The sequence below is a fragment of the Capra hircus genome, chromosome 12 (assembly GCF_001704415.2).
Source record: "Capra hircus breed San Clemente chromosome 12, ASM170441v1, whole genome shotgun sequence".
Lineage (NCBI taxonomy): Eukaryota > Metazoa > Chordata > Mammalia > Artiodactyla > Bovidae > Capra > Capra hircus.
In genome coordinates this window covers 57,952,577-57,970,687 of record NC_030819.1, presented here as the reverse complement: position 1 = coordinate 57,970,687, position 18,111 = coordinate 57,952,577, and the positions used below count along the sequence as shown (strand labels likewise).

The window sequence follows — 18,111 nt, the reverse complement described above, 5'->3', positions numbered from 1 at the left end:
AGAGGGAGAACCCGATACCCCAGGAGGCTTGTGGGCAGCTCTCAAGTCACTGATTGTTGGGCTCCTCTGGGGCCTGTCTGCAGCCTCAGAGGGCCCTTCTGCTTCACTAAGGGAGAGGAGGTTAAGAAACAGGAAAAGGAGAACTCTTTCACATTAACCTGTTTTAAAAAAATAAGAACACAGAAAAAAAAAAACCCACTGCTTCTCATGACTACAGATGATATTACTCAAAAAAACTCTTGTTAAAAGAATAACCCAATCATGGTGGTTCTTTGCTGGGTAAGAGGCTGTGGTGGAAAATTCAGTCACGACTAATCAGTCCTTTCTAGTGGGGGTCCCAGCAGAACTCAGAGTTGCCTAGTGTTGTTAACCATAGAAACCTGCATTTTGTGAAATTTTTTTTCCCCCCAGAGAGATTGTGATTCAGTTTTTTCCTGCAGATTATGGTTAATCACCTTTAGGGTAAGTTGAAAATCATCAAAATTGTATGTTAACAGCGATGTCCAGAAAGTCATTAAAACCCAGTTAATAATTGTATCTGTGGTAAAATTAAAATCTTGGATCAGACTCTGTTGTGGATACTTCTAGAAAATTACTACTTCTGATTTAGTTGTATATTAGGAAGCAAGTTACGTTGGTTAATCTAAGGAGTATGAATAGGAAGACCATAGAAATTAGATTGTTGTGTGTTTCCATGATCCCGTTTTTGAGTTGGGTGAAGAATAGATGGGTTGTGGTGAAAGAATAGAACTCACTACTTTTTTCCTTATCATTAATGGTTCTCTTTCAAATTTTTAAGAATGAAAACCTAATGATAGGCTGTGGATAATGAGAGCTCTTGTTTTCTGGTTTCTTGCTTCTGATTGTAGTGAGAGCTGGTTGAGGGTTACAGTCTTTGGTGTCCACCTTAAGAGGTTACAGAGACCTCCTGCTTCCCAGGGTCATGGTACTTGCTTCACAACCCCCTGGCTGCCAGTCATGGAACACACGCGTGTGGTACTCCTTGGGGTTGTCATCATGGCAACCCACGTGCAAAAATATAAATCAAAGCAAAAATCTTCATTAAATAGAAATAAAACCTGTGGTCAGTATGATTTTTTTTTTTTACTTTAAAGGCAGTTCTAAACAGAATGTCAACCGAGATTACATCACAAAAACTTTAAATGTATTTACAGAGTGAATAAGTTACATAGATAAACTTTGAATATGCTTCTGATGTGCAACAGGTTTACATGCACACAGCTAACACTTGACAGCATTAAATTTAAGGGGAAAACTTAAGAATGGCCCTTTACATATATATTACAGATAAAATGACATTTCTTAAGAAACAGTGACAACTCATATTTTACCTTTATGTCCTATTTCCAGCTATCCACGTGGATATTGAAATATGCATGCGTAACAGGTGGAAAGACTTGGAATTTATAATGTGGACGTCTTTAACTTTTTTCTATAAAATGGCAAAGTTGGTTAAAATTAACACTCATCCTTCTGTAGTATAAATATGTTCATAAAAGCAACATTCTAGTAAAAAGCAGCCAAGATCCTTAAAAAAATGTCTGTCTGGACCATTTTTGGTGCGAGGGTCTTAATCACAGACCCCTGCAAAGAGATCCAGGGCTTTCCGAGACAGTAGCCTAGCAACATAAGAAAGGTACTTCATAGCAGCTCCTTTTAGACACAGTAATGGTATTCAAATTTCAGTGTATATTGAATTGTCCATTTACAGTCCTCTTTTCACATACACAGGCTGTCAGCTTTTGACCGTCTTACAGTTTTCCGTGGCCAGCTTCATTCTGCCTGCTCCTTCCTCAGCTCACCTCACACACACACACAAAACAAAGGCAATGAAAAAGAATGTACAAGTTTTAGAATATAAAATATTTTTTAGTGAAGAAAACATTGCACTTTTGCCAATCTAAAATTGTTTCTAGAAAGGAAGGTATTGTTCAGAGTAGTTGGCTTTGGTATGCAATGGAAGTCACGTCTTCAGTAGTGAGTTTTTGCTCAGTAAAAGGATAACGTGTTTGTGTCACACAGGATGATGGATGGAGGCTGTTCCAGAACAGTCCTAAGCTACCTTGGTTCTTAAGAGTATTGCTACACGTGGGAAGTTCTGCCATCCTCTTTATGAAAAGTCCTACAGGCAACAAGAGGGAGAACAGTCTGACCAAGCCTTTTGAAGGCTGAGAAGACACTGAATGACGTCACCCCAGCACGGCAGCACCCCCAGAGTGGCGCCCATGGGGGATGGGAGGCTCCTGTCAGAGGCTAGTGCCGGACACGCTGGAGTCGGGAAGGACGGTGGTGAGGACCCGGTAGCTCTGGGCTCTGCGGATCATGTCCCGGATCTCCATGTTCAGCTCCATCAGCTTGGTGCAGATCTCAGTCAGGCTCTGGTTAGACCCCACCAACGCGTAAGTGCCCGTCTGTCCTAGAGTTTGATGGCGGAAATAAATATTCAGCAGTGTCTGGACCTCATCATCAGAACTGCTTCCAAAGATGTCATTGGGCCACAGACTTCTGCAGGCAGAAAAGAGTAGCAGAGGTTAGAGGCACTGTTATAAGATTGAGTTGTTTTTTTTTAATGGGCATTTACTTAGATTTAATTTTATTTTTTTAATATAAATTTATTTAATTGGAGGCCAATTACTTTAAAATATTGTATTGGTTTTGCCATACATTGACATGCATCCGCCATGGGTGTACACATGTGTTCCATCCTGAACCTCCCTCCCACCTCCCTCTCCTTTATTAGTATAAGAAAACTCTTTCTGAATACAAAAGCTTTTATTGAGAGAAAATTCACACATTATACAATTCAGCTATCCAAAATATAATTCTGTGGCTTTTTTGGGTAATCAGAATTGTGTAAACATCACTATAATCAGTTTTAGAATATTAATTATTATTGATTTTGATTAAAAAAACTTAAGTATAAAAATATCAGGAATAGGAGGATTTTCCTCACTGTCTAGTGGTTAAGACTCTGAGCTTCCACTGCAGGGGGGCATAGGTTTGATTCCTGGTTGAGGAACTAAGATGTGGCCAAAAAAAAAAGTCAGAATGGAATCCATTTATTTGCTATAGCATTGTGGTTACAATGAATGTGAATATACTATCAAAATGTAGGGAGAAAGTCCCAAAAAGGATACATTCAAAAAATTAGTTTTAAAATTACTTTGGAGTATACTTTCAAGTGTTTAAACATTTTAGAGATGACAGATAACCAGAACCAACACTCATATTTCAGACAATAAGTTCTGAAACCTGATGTTTCTGTCATGGTAATGGGAAGGATCTGAGGAGAATTTATATAAACATCTCAGTGTTCCTCCCATAGTGATTTAGTCCCTAGCCCTGACAAAGTGACTATTAGGCACTCATTTCTTTTAACCATCTCTAACTAGTGGGCTTCCCAGGTGGCACTAGTGGTAAAGAACCTGCCTGCCAATGCAGGAGACTTAAGAGATGCAGGTTTGATCCCTGGGTTGGGAAGATCCCCTGGAGGAGGGCATGGCAACCGACTCCAGTATGCTTGCCTGGGAAACCCATGGACAGAGGAGCCTGGAAGACTACAAGTTCATGGGGTCAGAGTCAGACATGACTTAGCAATGAAACAACAATACAAATAGTTGCGTTACCTGCATTCCCTTATTTGCCGTAAAGCCTTGCCAAGTTCGTTGTTCTTCAAGCACTCCAGCATGGACTGGATGGCTGCCTCAGTGGATGTGAAGGTTGGCTCGGACCACGCCCCCTCGATGTAAAGAGGGTCAGCTGCAATGGCTGCAGTGGCCTCCTTCAGGTTTTTCTTTAGGTCACTCAGTTCCCTGGACATATTTAGCAGCTGTTAAAAAATATATATTTTTTAGTGTATTTAGTTGCAGGCTGGATTTTACATCCCCAATTAAAATTGTATGACGTCTGGTTAAACACAAGCCTAGTATCTCAGTAAACTAAAAACAGGACTGATGGAACTATACTGCCTGATATATGTAGGGCTATGGGGCTGTATGCATTGAATAATTGTATCAACAGCTGGCACACTCTCCTTGTATAAAAGATTGACTCCTCTTAATGTTTTCTGTTTAAGTAGAAGGGAACATATAGAGGTAAAATGCACTAAGAGAACAGGCGGGGGAGCTGGGTAAAGCTGGGTTTAGATGCCACTTCTGCATTCTTGACTACCACATGGTCAAGCAGATAGACTCTTCAGTGCCTTCAGTGCTGTGAGACTGAAGATGTTATCCACCTCACAGTTTATTTAAACAGTTGGGCACATAAGTGCCCAATAAATGTAATCATGAACATGGACCTGTTTGAAGAATAAATTTTTATCCCTATCTCTATGCATTGGGAAAAGATGAAAGACATAATTTTAAGAGAGAGGAGGAAAAATTGCAATGTCACATTAGTATTCATCACAGAGGTAAGGATTTCCCTTAGATTCACTGGAGCCAGAAGATCCTGTGTTATTAAGAAATAAACCATAAAGAGAACCTGTGTCACTTCTGGGGCCCCCAAAGTGTACTGTTGAAGATAGCTGTATTGCAGTTTGACCCCGAGCATTTAAAAAAAGAACAGATGTGAATTTAAAGGTTTTTTTCCCTTTCTAATGCAAACTGAGGATGCCTATTTTCTTTGGGAAGTTGATTTACCCAAAATCTTTGCCTTTCTTCATTCCCAGCTTGCTCACTGAACAAGCTATAGAACTGAAGCCCTCAAGGACAGTCTTCACGCAGATGCTGCTTAGACATGATGATACACTCCAGCCCTGGGCTCAAAATTAAATGAGGTTAATAAGCCGATGCTGCTTAGACATGATGATACACTCCAGCCCTGGGCTCAAAATTAAATGAGGTTAATAAGCCTTTTCTATAAGTTGTTAGACTGTCTTAGACACATAGTTTTTAAGCTTGAAAGTGAATTTCTTATTTCAAATCTAGGTAAGTTTTAAATACTGAAGGTGTGTGGATCTCATTGCTAGGGTGAGCACCTCCCTCAGTGCTATGCTGAGCTGGCTCCCTGGGACCCTCAAGGCTGTCCTTGCATTTTGTGTCCAGGTTGGTCACTTGCCTCACCCTAGTCCTGGCACCACCGAAGGAGCACGGAAATAAATAGGAGACACTAGTGTTTTAAGACTTGTGCTTAAGTGAAATGATTATAAATGTTCAAGTGATTTTATTATGCATAAACTGGTCGGGGGAGAACAAAGGAAAAGCAGTGCTGAGCTCATGGCAGGACCTGGGGTCGGGGGTTGGGGGGCGCTCACCTCTGGCATGGAGCTGACTTCGTGCACCTGGCCGATGAGCTTACAGTAGGACTGAAAAAGCAGCAGCAGCTGGAAGTGTAGCTTATACAACCTCTGACACAGTTCCAGTTGCTAAAGAGAGAATTTGTGTAGAAAGAAATAGTTACTAAGGATCATTCTTACATAGTAAGTGAAATCTTAGTGGAGACTAACATTTCTTCTTTTTAAAACAAGGAAGCGTAACTAGGTGTTACCATTCTAAATAACACAGAACAATAAAATCCAATCAATGAATATCAGTGAGAAATTCACAGTATAATATAGAATAAAACAAATCCTGGAAGATTACTAAATAGGATTAGTAGCTATAAAGGGACTTGGTGAACTGCCACATTTCCATTATGTTTGTCCATTAGATTTAATATCTACAAATTACAGCTGTGGTTGTGTTATAGCTGTGGTTGTGTTAATTTTTATAAGCTATATGTCTTTAAAACATTTTCTTTTTATTAAAAGTATATTTGAAAGGCACAACATTAAGTGGTTCTAGGTGTCAAAATTCATCAATTCAGGAGACACTCGAGATTATTCCTTGTGACAATTCTGGCTGCCACTTAGGGTGCAGGCACGGATCTTAAGGTCTGTAAACACAGGAAAAGTCATGTGATTGTCTAAGGTTCTGTGCCAGTTTTACTGACAATGTTTCTAATCAGTGCTCAACAGATACTTGTTGAATTAGATATAAAAAGGACCTAAAGTGCTTACAAACAGGAGAAATGATGAAAAGCATGCAAAACTTTCTGTGAAAAGAATTTTTAAAAACTGTTCCTACAAAATGGGCCTTAAGTCCTATAGACACCTCTAGAATTTAAAATGTTTTCATTATATAGTGTACATGTACTGTAAAGTAAGGATAAACCATGAGTAATTCCAACACTGATGATCATGACTACGGTTTGAGCCATATCTGCTTAATGGCCTCTAAACTTTGGCTGTTTAATCCCAAGAAAGGGTTAGCTCCTAAGTAGAGAACAGGATTCTGCCAGAGGAAAAGGACAGCCAGCCTTCACCGGAACTGCATGGCTCAGCAGTCACCAGTGAAAGTGGGTTAAATATGTGGCTTAAACCAACACTTCACCATTCAAATGTGGTTAAGTAAGGATAAACAGGGCCTTTCTTTTAGTCTGTGTGTGAAAGTTGCTCAGTCATGTCCAACTCTTTGTGACCCCATGGACTGTAGCCCACCAGGCTCCTCTGTCTGTAGGGATTCTCCAGGCAAGAATACTGGAGTGGGGTGCCATGCCCTCCTTCAGGGGATCTTCCCAACCCAGGAACTGACCCAGGTCTCCCGCCTTGCAGGTCGATTCTTTATCATCTGAGCCACCAGGGAAGCTTAATAAGACTAAAAAGAATGCAGAATTGAGAGCTGCTAAGGTGCTTAGGTGACAGCTAAGGTCACCTCAGCTGCTGAGGGGACTTTAAATTGTTTTCCCCAGATCACTTTAAGGAGAGAAATGACAAGAATTTAAATTTAGGTTTTTAGGAAGAATATTCCATTAATGGTATTATTAACATATGTTTGGTCCTAATTTTTAAAAATGACTCCAGTTTGTGCTAAGACCATGCTGGATGGAGTGTTTCTTTCTCCTCTCTCCCTGGCCCTTAGGGCAGGGGGAAATTCTACTTAGATTTATGTGATCTCTCAGTGCTTATAACAAGCCTAAGTTTAAAGAAGTAGCTATACTCACTCATTAATGCAAATTAGGTCTTTGGTTGTTTTAGTAACACATTTTATGATCATTTAAACTTTTGTTTGTGGAAACCTTTCAAAATCAGGTATTAAAGACAACTTCCAGAGACTCACAGATAAAAAAGTATCATCTAAAAACAGAATGTTACCTTTCACAAGTTAGGGTGAAACCCAGCTATGAAAACCCTGACTTTCCTAAGTGTCCAATAATGGTAGTTATTACTAAAAATACCCCGCCTAGCGCATGAGAGTTCATAGCAACATAGGTTTCTCTTTTGGGAGGAAAGCAGCCTGGAATGCTAATAAAAACTACATGTCTTAGTCTACCAAATAAAATGAAACAAAAAAGGGAAAAACATGCTAAGAGATATAATAGTCACAGTAAAAATAAGATTTGTTATGGGTCCATGCCTAAATGGACAAAGTATGAAAGAAAGTTAACTTACTGCAAGAGATTCCATTTGCTACACAGCAAGCATGGCACAGGAAACAAAGGAAAGGAAAGAGAGTACAGGGTCAGTGTACTGCATGCAACAGAAAGCACGGCCCTCTTCAGGAGCAGAGCCGTCTAGCAGTATTAGCATCGCTCGCCCCACCATGATAAATGCTTGCAAATGTTGTACCCATTCAACATGCACAGCAGTCCAGTTTAAGACAAGCTCTAATGGGAAACATGTCATTGGAAAACATAATTTGTGATCCTTTAGATTCTCTGATTAGTTGCTTTAGTTTCTGTTGGTCTTGGAGACCATAAGTGAAAACTTGTATTGCTTGAAGATTTTAGTGTCTAAATGTGAATAACATGTAAATGTAGTAAAACTGTGAGAATGCCATTGGATTAATTTGAAAGAACTACCACCCCAGTCACTGCTAAATGTTAGTTAAGGCAGAGTAATGTGCTTGGCTCTGAATCTACTGAACTATGACTATCTAATTAGCATATAATTAACAATCTAAGTGGCATTTTCTTTAGTCATATTGCTTTCCACATTGAGAATATCTGACAGAAGTGAGTGAATGTTGCTCAGTTGTGTCCGACTCTTTGTGACGCCATGGACTATAAAGTCCATGGAATTCTCCAGGCTAGAACACTGGATCTCCAGGGGATCTTCCCAACCCAGGGATTGAACCCAGGTCTCCCGCATTGGAGGCTGATTCTTTACCAACTGAGCTACAAGGGAAGCCCTCTGACAGGAGAGCTAGATATTATTTCAAAGGATTGAATGTTGTCTTTATCCTCCCAAACAAGTATGAGCTATGGCAAGTAACCTTGCATTTTATTTTTTATAATTTTTCCCCCAGTAGTGAATTTCTAAAAGCCTTCTAGAACCAACCGTTAGTCTAAAAGAATATAAATTTGTACCTGGGGCATGTTCAACTACAGCTATCATATTTTTGGTGTCACCATATTTTAATCATAGACTTGTTAGAGAAGGTTTCTGTATGTGGTAAGAGATTACCACAGCCTGACAGAACATTAAAAAAAAATCTACTTGGCCATTTCTAACTATGGGTCAATACATCTGGTTCTGGGTTTTCAAAATATTTAAGGATCTTCTGTTTCTAATCACCGATAACAAAAACCACTTATTTTAAAACTCTTTCCAAAAAACCTAAATTATCAGTTTAATATGTTGTACTTAACATAAGGTACAGTATACAAAAAATAAAACTATCAAATTATTATTAATAAAACTATCAAATTATTAGTATCTTCAAACATAAAGTACCAACTGCCTCACCCCCTGCCTTCTAAGGGTCTCTTCTTGTCTAGTAATTGCTAGTAATACCGTGTGGGTCTGGCACATTGATGACTGCTGTATCAAGTCTACTGAGTAGTTTTTTTGGCCCTGGCTGTAAATACCTTTTAAAGCTTTAAGCCTGTGATACGGATTATACAACCCAAGTTATTTACTATTTTCAAGGAAACTTTATAACCATTATGCTAGACATTTTTATAACCAAACCTTACATACTACTGAAAGACAGAGTCACACAAGAAAGGATTACAGGGCTAGTCTTAAATCTACACGTACAGAGTCTCCACTTTGAAGACTTTTTAGAAAACATCAAATTTGATTGAAACGTTAGTAAGCACCTTAGCATGTAACTGCTTCTGCCATGGAATTTACTTTCCAGAAGCATGGAAAGAAGCAAGTACTGAGCAATTACAGGGTCTTATGTGAAGAAACTGCTGTCTTTTTACTGGTTTCCAAAACAAGGTTGTAATCCCAGAAGGTCGTCAGATCAGCTAAAGGAAAATCTTCTCTGTTCAATGAAGGCCAACGAGACTTTCTGACTCCAGCCTCGTGCTAAGGAATTTCATTGTCAACAAATTCCTCCTACCTGGCCCTCAGGGACAAAATTTTGTTTCTTGGGAGCTGGCCAATTTTAGGAACACCAGTTCTCAGAATCCTTCTTACACACTCCTTTTTAGGTAGGCTAGTCCAAGCTGCATTGATATTTACTCTCAAAAATCCTTTCCTTGGCCTCAGGCTGGGACTGAGTTTGCATTTAGAGCTTCGAAAAGATAGTGAAAAATGCCTTTCAAGGAAAATGTTAAGCTTTTTCCCCACCCTGTGCTAATATTTTCTGGTATCCAGGTTATAAAAATAATCCCTTGAGAAATCTTTACAGATGTATTTATTTTTGGTGAGTAAAGATTCTTTTGAAAATGTGGAAATGTCACTGTTTTATTTGGTCACAAGGATTTTCTTTAAGGCCCTGTTCCTGTACACCTGATACAGCTTGATTTATTGAACTGGACTTAGAGGTATGTTTTCTCAAAATGAGAACAAAAATTAAGATATTAAGAACCCATCATAGACAAGGTAGCTTTAAAGCCTAGACATCAGCGGTAGCACAGCTATTCTTGTTTCTCTGTACTCTGCTCTGAAAGGAGTGCTTTGCTTATGACAGCTAGTTAGGTGAAAAATCTAAGAATTTTTCTTCTTTTTGGCATGCAGGATCTTAGTTCCCTGACCAGGGAGCAAACCTGCTGCCCCTCCCTGCATTGGAAGTGTGGAGTCTTAACCAATGAACCACAAGGAACGTCCCCCTTAGAAATTTTCGACACGTCAGAAGGTAAGTCACAGTATTACTGTTAATATATGGGGCTGTGGTTTTCACCATGTTTAACCTCTGAAAGTCACTGGTTTAAACTAAATTCGATAGAATTTGGAAAATCTAGCCAAGTGTTGAAGCTTTCCTACTTTGGTGTTGCATGCGTCGCTTCAGTTGTGTCTGACTCTGTGACCCTAGGAGCCCCTAGGCTCCTCTATCCATGGGATTCTCCAGGCAGGAGTACTGGAATGGGTTGCCATGCCTTCCTCCAGGGGATCTTCCCATGCCAGGGATCGAACCTGTGTCTTTTAGGTCTCCAGCATTGACAGGCAGGTTCTTCACCACTAGCACCACCTGGGAAGCCCACTCTGTGTTACACAGATGCCTGTAACCTCCTGAGCAGGTAGAAACAATATGTTCTCACCATTGCTAATATCACTTGGCTCTGGCACATTGACGACTGTTGTATTACATTTATTGAGTAGTTCTTTTGGACATTTGTCATGAATATCTTCCAAAATTTTGAAAGATAAATATGTTTTAGTCTCTAATATAGATTGCACAGCTTGAAGTATTTACTTTTCAAGAAAACTTCCACTTCAGGAGGCATTTCCTTAGTCAGTCTAGAAAAGAGATTCCTTATAAAGAACGACTGACTATCTGAAGTTTAATGGGTTACAGTTTAGCTGGAGAAACGTCTTGTTCAACATTTAGCTTGTTCAATCTGTAGAACAGAGGTTGCAGGCTTCTCCCATTCATGGATTAGGCAGGGATAGGAAACATAGAACCAAGAGGGTTAGTGTCCAACAAGATTCTATCATTATTTGAATGTAATAAGATAAAATGTAGTGGGGCTAAATGTAAGTTATTGTACTTGAGTCCATAGAGTCGAGTGTTCAAGTAGTGCTCAGAAATGGCTGTGAAATTCCATGTCCATCAGCTAAAATCACTTATAGTAGATGAAGCGATGACCTCTGCAGCTTTCCCAGGGCCAGCTCTGCAGAACCAGGAGGTGAGCTGTGCTAATTCACTGAAGGCTTGAGGCTGTGGCCTGGAGATCCCAGAGCTGCGACGCTTTACCCTGACCTACGTTTCTATGAACTTCAACTCCCCAGAAGCCACTCCACAATGAATTCCACGGGCAACGGAGAGGTCAGTGTTGGCTTTTAAGTCACGTAGAGATGTGTCTGTCTTCAGGATGTGCACAGGTGGAGAAGACACTGGTAAAGCCATGTCTGGGACTCACACGCCCGCCTTGTTTTACATCTTATTCACTGTGTGCTGTGCCTCATTCTAGAACTGGTATTGTAGTCACCCAGTAGCCTAAAGTATTAACTAATTACGCCTGCCTTAAAAAAACAAAAAACAACTTCTGTTCCAAAATCCTTCTCACATATTAGAAGCACTTTTCTCAGGAGCGTGGTTTGTTCTGTTTTGTACACGCACTGGGAATCCTCCAAGGTTCTTTCCAGGAGGGAGCCCAACACGGGGGGCCCTTGCGTCTTAGTACAGAGAGATGGTTCTCACAGCAGCAAAGAGGAACACTGGTGTTTTTCTTGAAAGGCACAACTCTTTCTACTTGGCATTCACTTCCCCATTTTGGGGCCTTAGGTACAGAGGCACATGTTCCTATCATAAAGAAAACAACATCGTGATGGTTGGCTCTCACCTGCAGGGTCAGGAGCTCACTGCACAAGGGTGGTGGAGAGCCACCCAGCTCAAGGTGGCTGCCACTGCTGCCACTTTAGGAAGGCAGGCCTGGTGTTGCTAGCTTTTTTTTTTTTTTTCAATTTTAAGAGATGCCAGAAATGCTGTTTTAAGGGTATGTGTGAACAATTTCAAGTTTAAAATGTTGAGTCAATTAAAAAACTTGTACAAGCTGAATAAAACATGTCTGTGAATTGGTTATAGCTTATAGGCTACCTAAGTGTAAACTTTCCTCATTAATTTGATGTCACAGCTTTACACTGAGAATAGACAAAAAATCAGAAAATATTCAACATCTAGAAAACAATTATATTCTCTTCCACAAATTGCACAGTAATTTCTCGCTTATGTCACCTGTTAAGAATGACTAGAAATCAGCTACTGGCATTATGGGGCAAGCCTTGGGGTCAGGAGACTTTCACATGCCTGTCTGTACGTGGTCATCATCTCTGGCCAACTGACCTCTCTAACTGCTCGAGAGTTTGCTAGGTTTAGTAAGGTAAGTACTAATCCTTCCACAAAGTCCACACTTCTCTGAAATAGAATATACATGTGGAGTAATTTCTGGCATGTTGACTTTGCAATTTATATCCAGATATAATTTTATTTTCCGCAGACATAGATTCTTCAAGTGAAAGCTTACTTCCCAATCCCTGCTTCCATCTGTCCTCATGCAAAGAGTGCTCAGAATAATGTGTACCATCAAACTATTCCAGAAGACAGAATCTGGCTTAAAAAAAGAGAGCTGGAGTAAATCACTGGAGGATAAGCAGTGCTCTGAGGTCAAACACTTGTTGGGTTTTTCTTTGGAATGGAAGCCAAATAAATGGTAGCTCTAATTAGAAAAATAATCTCCCACCAAATCTGGACATAAGATCAATATTTAAATAGAGCAACACCATCATTTCTCCACAAGGCCCACCTTGAAGGTGATTTCTCATCCTTTGAAGGCCCCACACTCTGACCTGCTTTTCTCGATGTGATAGTGTAATTACAAGCGGACATCTCTGCCTTGACCAGTAAGTAGCCTCCTAACCTGTCTTCCCAAATCCTCACTTGCTCACTAGGTCTATTTCCACAGGAGTGTGGGAGAGCCCCCAATCTAATCACAACCTCCTGTTAACAACTTTTAATTGGTTCCCACTGATGTCAGGATAAGCACCCAAGCCCTGCATGGTCTGGCTTCTGCAACTTTTCTCCTGGTCACTTCCTACCTGCCCTGCCACACAGGCTCCCTTCAGCCCTCACAAAGGGTCATTTTCCCTGCCACTTCGGGGCCTTCGCAGGCTCGCCAGGCCCCTGCCTTCCACCCTGCACCCCTGGCACACTCCAGCTCAGAGCTGAGATCTCTGCCTGAATGGCACCTCTGTGGAGAAGCCTTCCTGGAACTGCCCTCTTGTTAGGCCAGGTTCTCTGCTATTTCCTTTCATAGCTCACTGTTCCCACCTTTCCTTAATGGCCCTTGTCACAGTTTACACACATATGACTGGTAACGTCCATCTCCCTGAATAGATCAGAAGCTCTACCCAGGCAGAATTCACTGCTTTACCCACCATGGGGGCCACTTGGCAGTAACTATAGAATGAGTGACTTCACGCTTTTCTGCCGAGTTTCCTTTACAAGGTGGCACACATTTATAAGCTAGCTGGACTGAGGTGTGTACTTAAAGCAGTTCTAAATGAGAAGAAAAATCTGAGTGATTGCTGAAAGGTCAACAGAGACTTTCTTCACTGAAAGAACTAAGTGGTTCAGTGAAGAATTAATGATTTCTTTTTCCTCTTTTTAAAATTTTTAATTGAAAGATAATTGCCCTATGACATTGGTTTTATATTCTGAATGAAGAACAGTTTTATTAGGAAAATGGTTAGTATAGTTAGTGTCCAGGAGAAAGGTTATTTTTATACTTCTGCTTTTCCAAAAAGAAGACCCTCCCCCAGCAATCCCATCAACACACCATCATGCTTGGCTCTAATGTCATTCTTGCTTACTGTACAGGTCTCGTATGAATATATGGGATGATGCTTCCTCCCTCTTCCTTTTTCAAGTTCCACGCTTCTTGGGTATATCAAAACCAACACACAAAGTCAGAGCACAGAACAGATAAACTCTAACGGGTGTTTATTACCTTTTCCTCTGAGTCCCCTGGTTGACAGGTAATTACTCCATCTCTTGATCCTCCTGCAAATGTCGCCTTACAATTTGCAAGCCACTGTTGTCAGAAAGAGACATAGGTAAATTCAGTGCTGTCTTTAAGAATCTGTTTATCATCAATTCTGTCAGGGAAAATATAATAGATTAAGTTTCTAATCACAGTAAGATAAAATTTTGCTGCAGTGACCATTTGAAAAGTTTTTGGTTAAAGATTAACAATTTAAAATTAAAATACCTGTTTATATGGGTTCAGCAATGGCCATTTTAAAATTTAAACATTTATTATGTTATTGTTGTGATGTATCTACCCTGAAAAGTAATGTCACTAGACCACTCCAAATGTTTGTATAAATTAAATAAATCCACATACAATTAGAAACCTTTCATATGACTGAGATTAGGAGACAGGGCTGGTACATCTTCCCAGGCTGCGCCAGCCTGGGCCGTGCAGCCTGACTCTGTTATGTTGAGGCGGCTTCTATGGGGCAGGTCTGTTTAACTGTAAGAAAGACCTTACAATAATAGCCTAGCTATTTAAAGATTCTGCCAGCTTAACTATCTAGTATAGTAACTAGTATAGATGTGAAAGGAACCTTTGGGTAGAAAACAGTAAGCCCTTAAGAGCTGAAACTCACACTTGACATCAAAAGACTGGCTTGTTCACCAACCAGAATTAAAGGATTACTTTTATTAACTGATGCCCGAGAAGCTGGAAAACAGTGACAGTGAGAGAGCCACAGAAATAGAAGACAAAGGGAATTGCTGCAGTAGAATGTCAGAACTCTCTCTTTGACAGTCATGGAAATATAACAAGAAACAAAAACCCAGTAACTTAAGAATGTATGTCTTCTGTGTATGAGGTACTTGTGCAGGGCAGTTTACATACACTATTTCAATTTCAAAGGCAATATTGAGTTGGAGTTAACAGCATGAACCTTTGAATCCCACAGACCTGGGTTTGAATAACCACTTTTCTATTTCCTAGCTAATGAGAAGAGTAATAGCAACTCCCAGGGTAGTTGCAAGCATTACAGGATTTGAGAGAGAGAACTCTTACCAGGTTATTGGATATATAAAAAGGACTCAGGAAAATGACAGCTGCTGTGACTATTAGAGCATATCACTGTCTTATAGATGAATCTGAGATGACAGGAGGTTAAGTAACTTATCCAGGGTTACTAACCCTTAAGAAACTGAGCTGAAGTTTGAGTTCAATGTCCATCTGACTTCAAAATCCACGATCTTTTTATAGTGCCTGGTCTACGATGGGAAGTGCTCCCTGGAAATTACACGCAAGTTTTTGTTGGAAATCAGGAGGTCTGCATGGATGGTTTCTGAATCACTTCTGTCTGTAACATTTTACAGTTTACATCTTTGAAGGAAGGAGGAAGAAAAGAGCAGGAGCTGAGGCCAAGAGAAACCACGGTGATGGGGAGAGACAGCTACTGAGAGTGGTGGAGAGAGAGGAGATCCATCTCAACCAGTTTTGGGTGAGGCGAACACTGGAAGGATGCAATTAACAATTTTATTAATAAATTTCTGAGAAAAGAGAGGTTATAATGTTGATGAAGTGATACATTATACAGATAGCCACTTTCTCCAATTTCTTGGTTAGAAAAATTATAGGGCTAAAATTGAAAGCTGAAAAATTTCTCTTTTGTAGGTATCATTTTTATATAATCCATACTATTGATAGTTCTAACACCATTAAGTTGGAAGATAAGATAAGTCTGTCTTCTCCCAAAAGGGCCTCTCTTGTGTTATTCACATCCCCTCCCAAGAGTTCATGGTGGTTGGGTTCATTTGGTGTTAATGAAACTTATATGCTAACAGAGACACAGACGCTTACTGAGAGAGTGGCCTCTTTTCTGTTGTTGTAGGTATCCAAATATTCTTGCAGTTCTAAAACACTGAACTTGAGCTTGTCCAGAAGTCCACAAGAAAGGAGCTAATAAAGACAGGAAAATAATTTGTATTAAAATAACTTCCAGAGAGACACCTAGACAAAGGCATGGCTACACAGAGAGAAAAGAGAAGTATATTTAGATATAATATAGAGTGTGTCGGGGGCGGCATCTGTGTTAACCTGTACAGTTTGTAATTTTGCTCCACTCTCAGAAGCAACTGCACTTGAATATGACTTGCTAATTTAAATTTCCTGTGAAGATACCCATTTTCCCCGTATCAGTTTAGACAGACAGATCTTAACAAGCATTCTACAGAAGCCTGCATTAAGAACTGGCATCCACTTTATGCACAGACTCCAGTGTCTTCATCCAGTAACACTCCAGGAAATGTGAAGACAGACCTCCAACTAGGTCTTTGTATTTAATTTGCATTTTAAATCATTTAAGATGGAAAGATTTCTCATATCGTATTCTTTGCTGCAAAACGGCCAACCACTAATCAAGTTCCTGGAAAAACCGACTCTTCAGAGACTTTCAGAAGTGAAGCACATCTTCACTGTCTCTGCTGCTCCTGCTGCTGCTAAGTCGCGTCAGTCGTGTCCAACTCTGTGCGACCCCACAGACGGAAGCCCACCAGGCTCCCCTGTCCCTGGGATTCTCCAGGCAAGGACACTGGAGTGGGTTGCCATTTCCTTTTCCAATGCATGAAAGTGAAAAGTGAAAGTGAAGTCGCTCAGTTGTGTCCGACTCTTAGTGACCGAAGCCTCTACGGCCGTGGACCGTAGCCTACGAGGCTCCTCCATCTATGGGATTTCCCAGGCAAGAGTACTGGAGTGGGGTGCCATTGCTCTAAACCCCAGTAAGTACTGAGCAGATGAGATGGTTCTGTGATATGCATGGGGGATGGAAAGAGGTGCCCCTCTCCCCTACGGAGAGCTTGCCGGTCTTGGAAGGTTAGCATTGTGTTTATATAGTCACGATTCAGCAGTCAGCCAGCGACTATTTTAATTATCCTTCAAAGTCATCATCTGCAGTGGGGCTGGACGAATCCAGCAAGAGGGTAGGTGGTCTCTTGGAAGAAGAGAAAGTGATGACATGGTGCCTCTGGGGATCCATCTGGCTGGCTGACCTAGCATCATGGGGACTGGCTAGGGCTGCTCTGAGAGGTTAGCTCACCATGTTCACAGCCTTTAGGGTCATCAGAGAGAAGCACCATGGACACAGAGGGAGCACAGAGCTGGGGAGGGGGGATCTCTCCCTGATCTCCTGCAGTGACGGCCTCAGCTGGCCACGCACAGCTATTCCTGTGCAGACCCAGGCCTCTGGGGCTCCCATCACCACACAGCACTGCTCACACCGGAAGTGTCTTTCCAACAAACTGCAATTGCACACGTGCTTCCCCGAAGTTCTACACTGTCAGCTGGGCAGGCCATTGACCACAGGAGTAGGCCTGGGATACTCACGGTCTCGGCATCCACGAAGAGCGTGGGGCACTCGGAGCAGGAGGTAAGCATCTGGGAAGAGCTGACAAACTTGGATCCAATGCCCCGGAGGTTATCACCAAGGTAACTGGCTGCATCACAGGTTAGGAAGCAGAACCTTTTCTGAATATTCTGCAAGGCAACATAATTACTATTTGTAAAGGCCATGTTTTAACTTAGGCACTAGAAAAAAACTAATTAGGAAATTATCAAAAATTCTTAGGAAAATATCAAATCAGCACAAGTCCTGCATGTAGTGGCAGGCGTGTGTGTGTGTGTCCTGCATGTAGTGGCAGGCGTGTGTGTGTGTCTGTGATAGGAACAGAGTGAGTGTCTTAAATGAATAATCACCCAGTGTGGACAAAGTTTCATCCTAAAATGTCATTTCCCAACGTGTGGATGCCCATGTATCTTTTAATTAAGTGCTGCTTTGCTTTTTTGCTAATGGCCAGTGCCAGCCAGAATCTTTTGCCTAGCGTGTTTGTCAGATGAGTAAGTTCTGAGATTACTTCAGTGTGGGTGAGAGGAAAAAGGTCATGAGATACGACTCCTTTCTATCATTCCCAGATCACAGCTCCCAGAGACAGGAGGACTAAAATGGAGCCACAAAGTCTCTGAAGAAAGAAAGAGTATATTCTGTGTGGGACCTGTCTCTCTGAGAGCTTTGCACATGTCACCTCATCAGTGCTCACAACCAGGTAAAGAACCTGAGGTTAAGAGAGGTCAGAGGACTCAAGATCATGTAAACAGGAAGTGATGGAATAAGGGTTCTAAGTTCACATCCCTTCCATAAGTGAT

General features: G+C 41.0%; 1 protein-coding gene and 1 long non-coding RNA gene across 10 annotated transcripts in view; one reads left to right on the top strand and one right to left on the bottom strand.

Moving 5' to 3' along the window:
* Window positions 1,087-18,111, bottom strand: part of FRY (FRY microtubule binding protein) — a 328,278-nt gene continuing 311,253 nt past the window's right edge. For 4 of the 6 annotated variants that reach the window (XM_013968161.2, XM_018056623.1, XM_013968156.2 and 1 more), the window contains 7 exons: window positions 17,296-17,445; window positions 15,775-15,873; window positions 13,900-13,983; window positions 7,451-7,468; window positions 5,276-5,386; window positions 3,648-3,850; window positions 1,087-2,526 (listed from right to left, as the gene is read on the bottom strand). In XM_013968161.2, the coding sequence (XP_013823615.2) occupies window positions 2,268-2,526; window positions 3,648-3,850; window positions 5,276-5,386; window positions 7,451-7,468; window positions 13,900-13,983; window positions 15,775-15,873; window positions 17,296-17,445 (924 nt within the window). In that variant the 3' untranslated portion in view covers window positions 1,087-2,267. The remainder of the gene's footprint in view (window positions 2,527-3,647; window positions 3,851-5,275; window positions 5,387-7,450; window positions 7,469-13,899; window positions 13,984-15,774; window positions 15,874-17,295; window positions 17,446-18,111) is intronic. The other 2 variants (XM_018056624.1, XM_005687532.3) reach the window with 1 other exon arrangement.
* LOC108633260 overlaps window positions 2,318-18,111 on the top strand; it is a 29,900-nt gene continuing 14,106 nt past the window's right edge. For 3 of the 4 annotated variants that reach the window (XR_001296335.2, XR_001296334.2, XR_001296336.2), the window contains exons 1-5: window positions 2,318-2,420; window positions 9,971-10,088; window positions 11,048-11,219; window positions 15,291-15,415; window positions 17,881-18,011. This is a non-coding gene — a long non-coding RNA (uncharacterized LOC108633260). Of the gene's footprint in view, window positions 2,421-9,970; window positions 10,089-11,047; window positions 11,220-15,290; window positions 15,416-15,805; window positions 15,923-17,880; window positions 18,012-18,111 lie in introns of those variants that run through there. The other variant, XR_001918942.1, reaches the window with a different exon arrangement.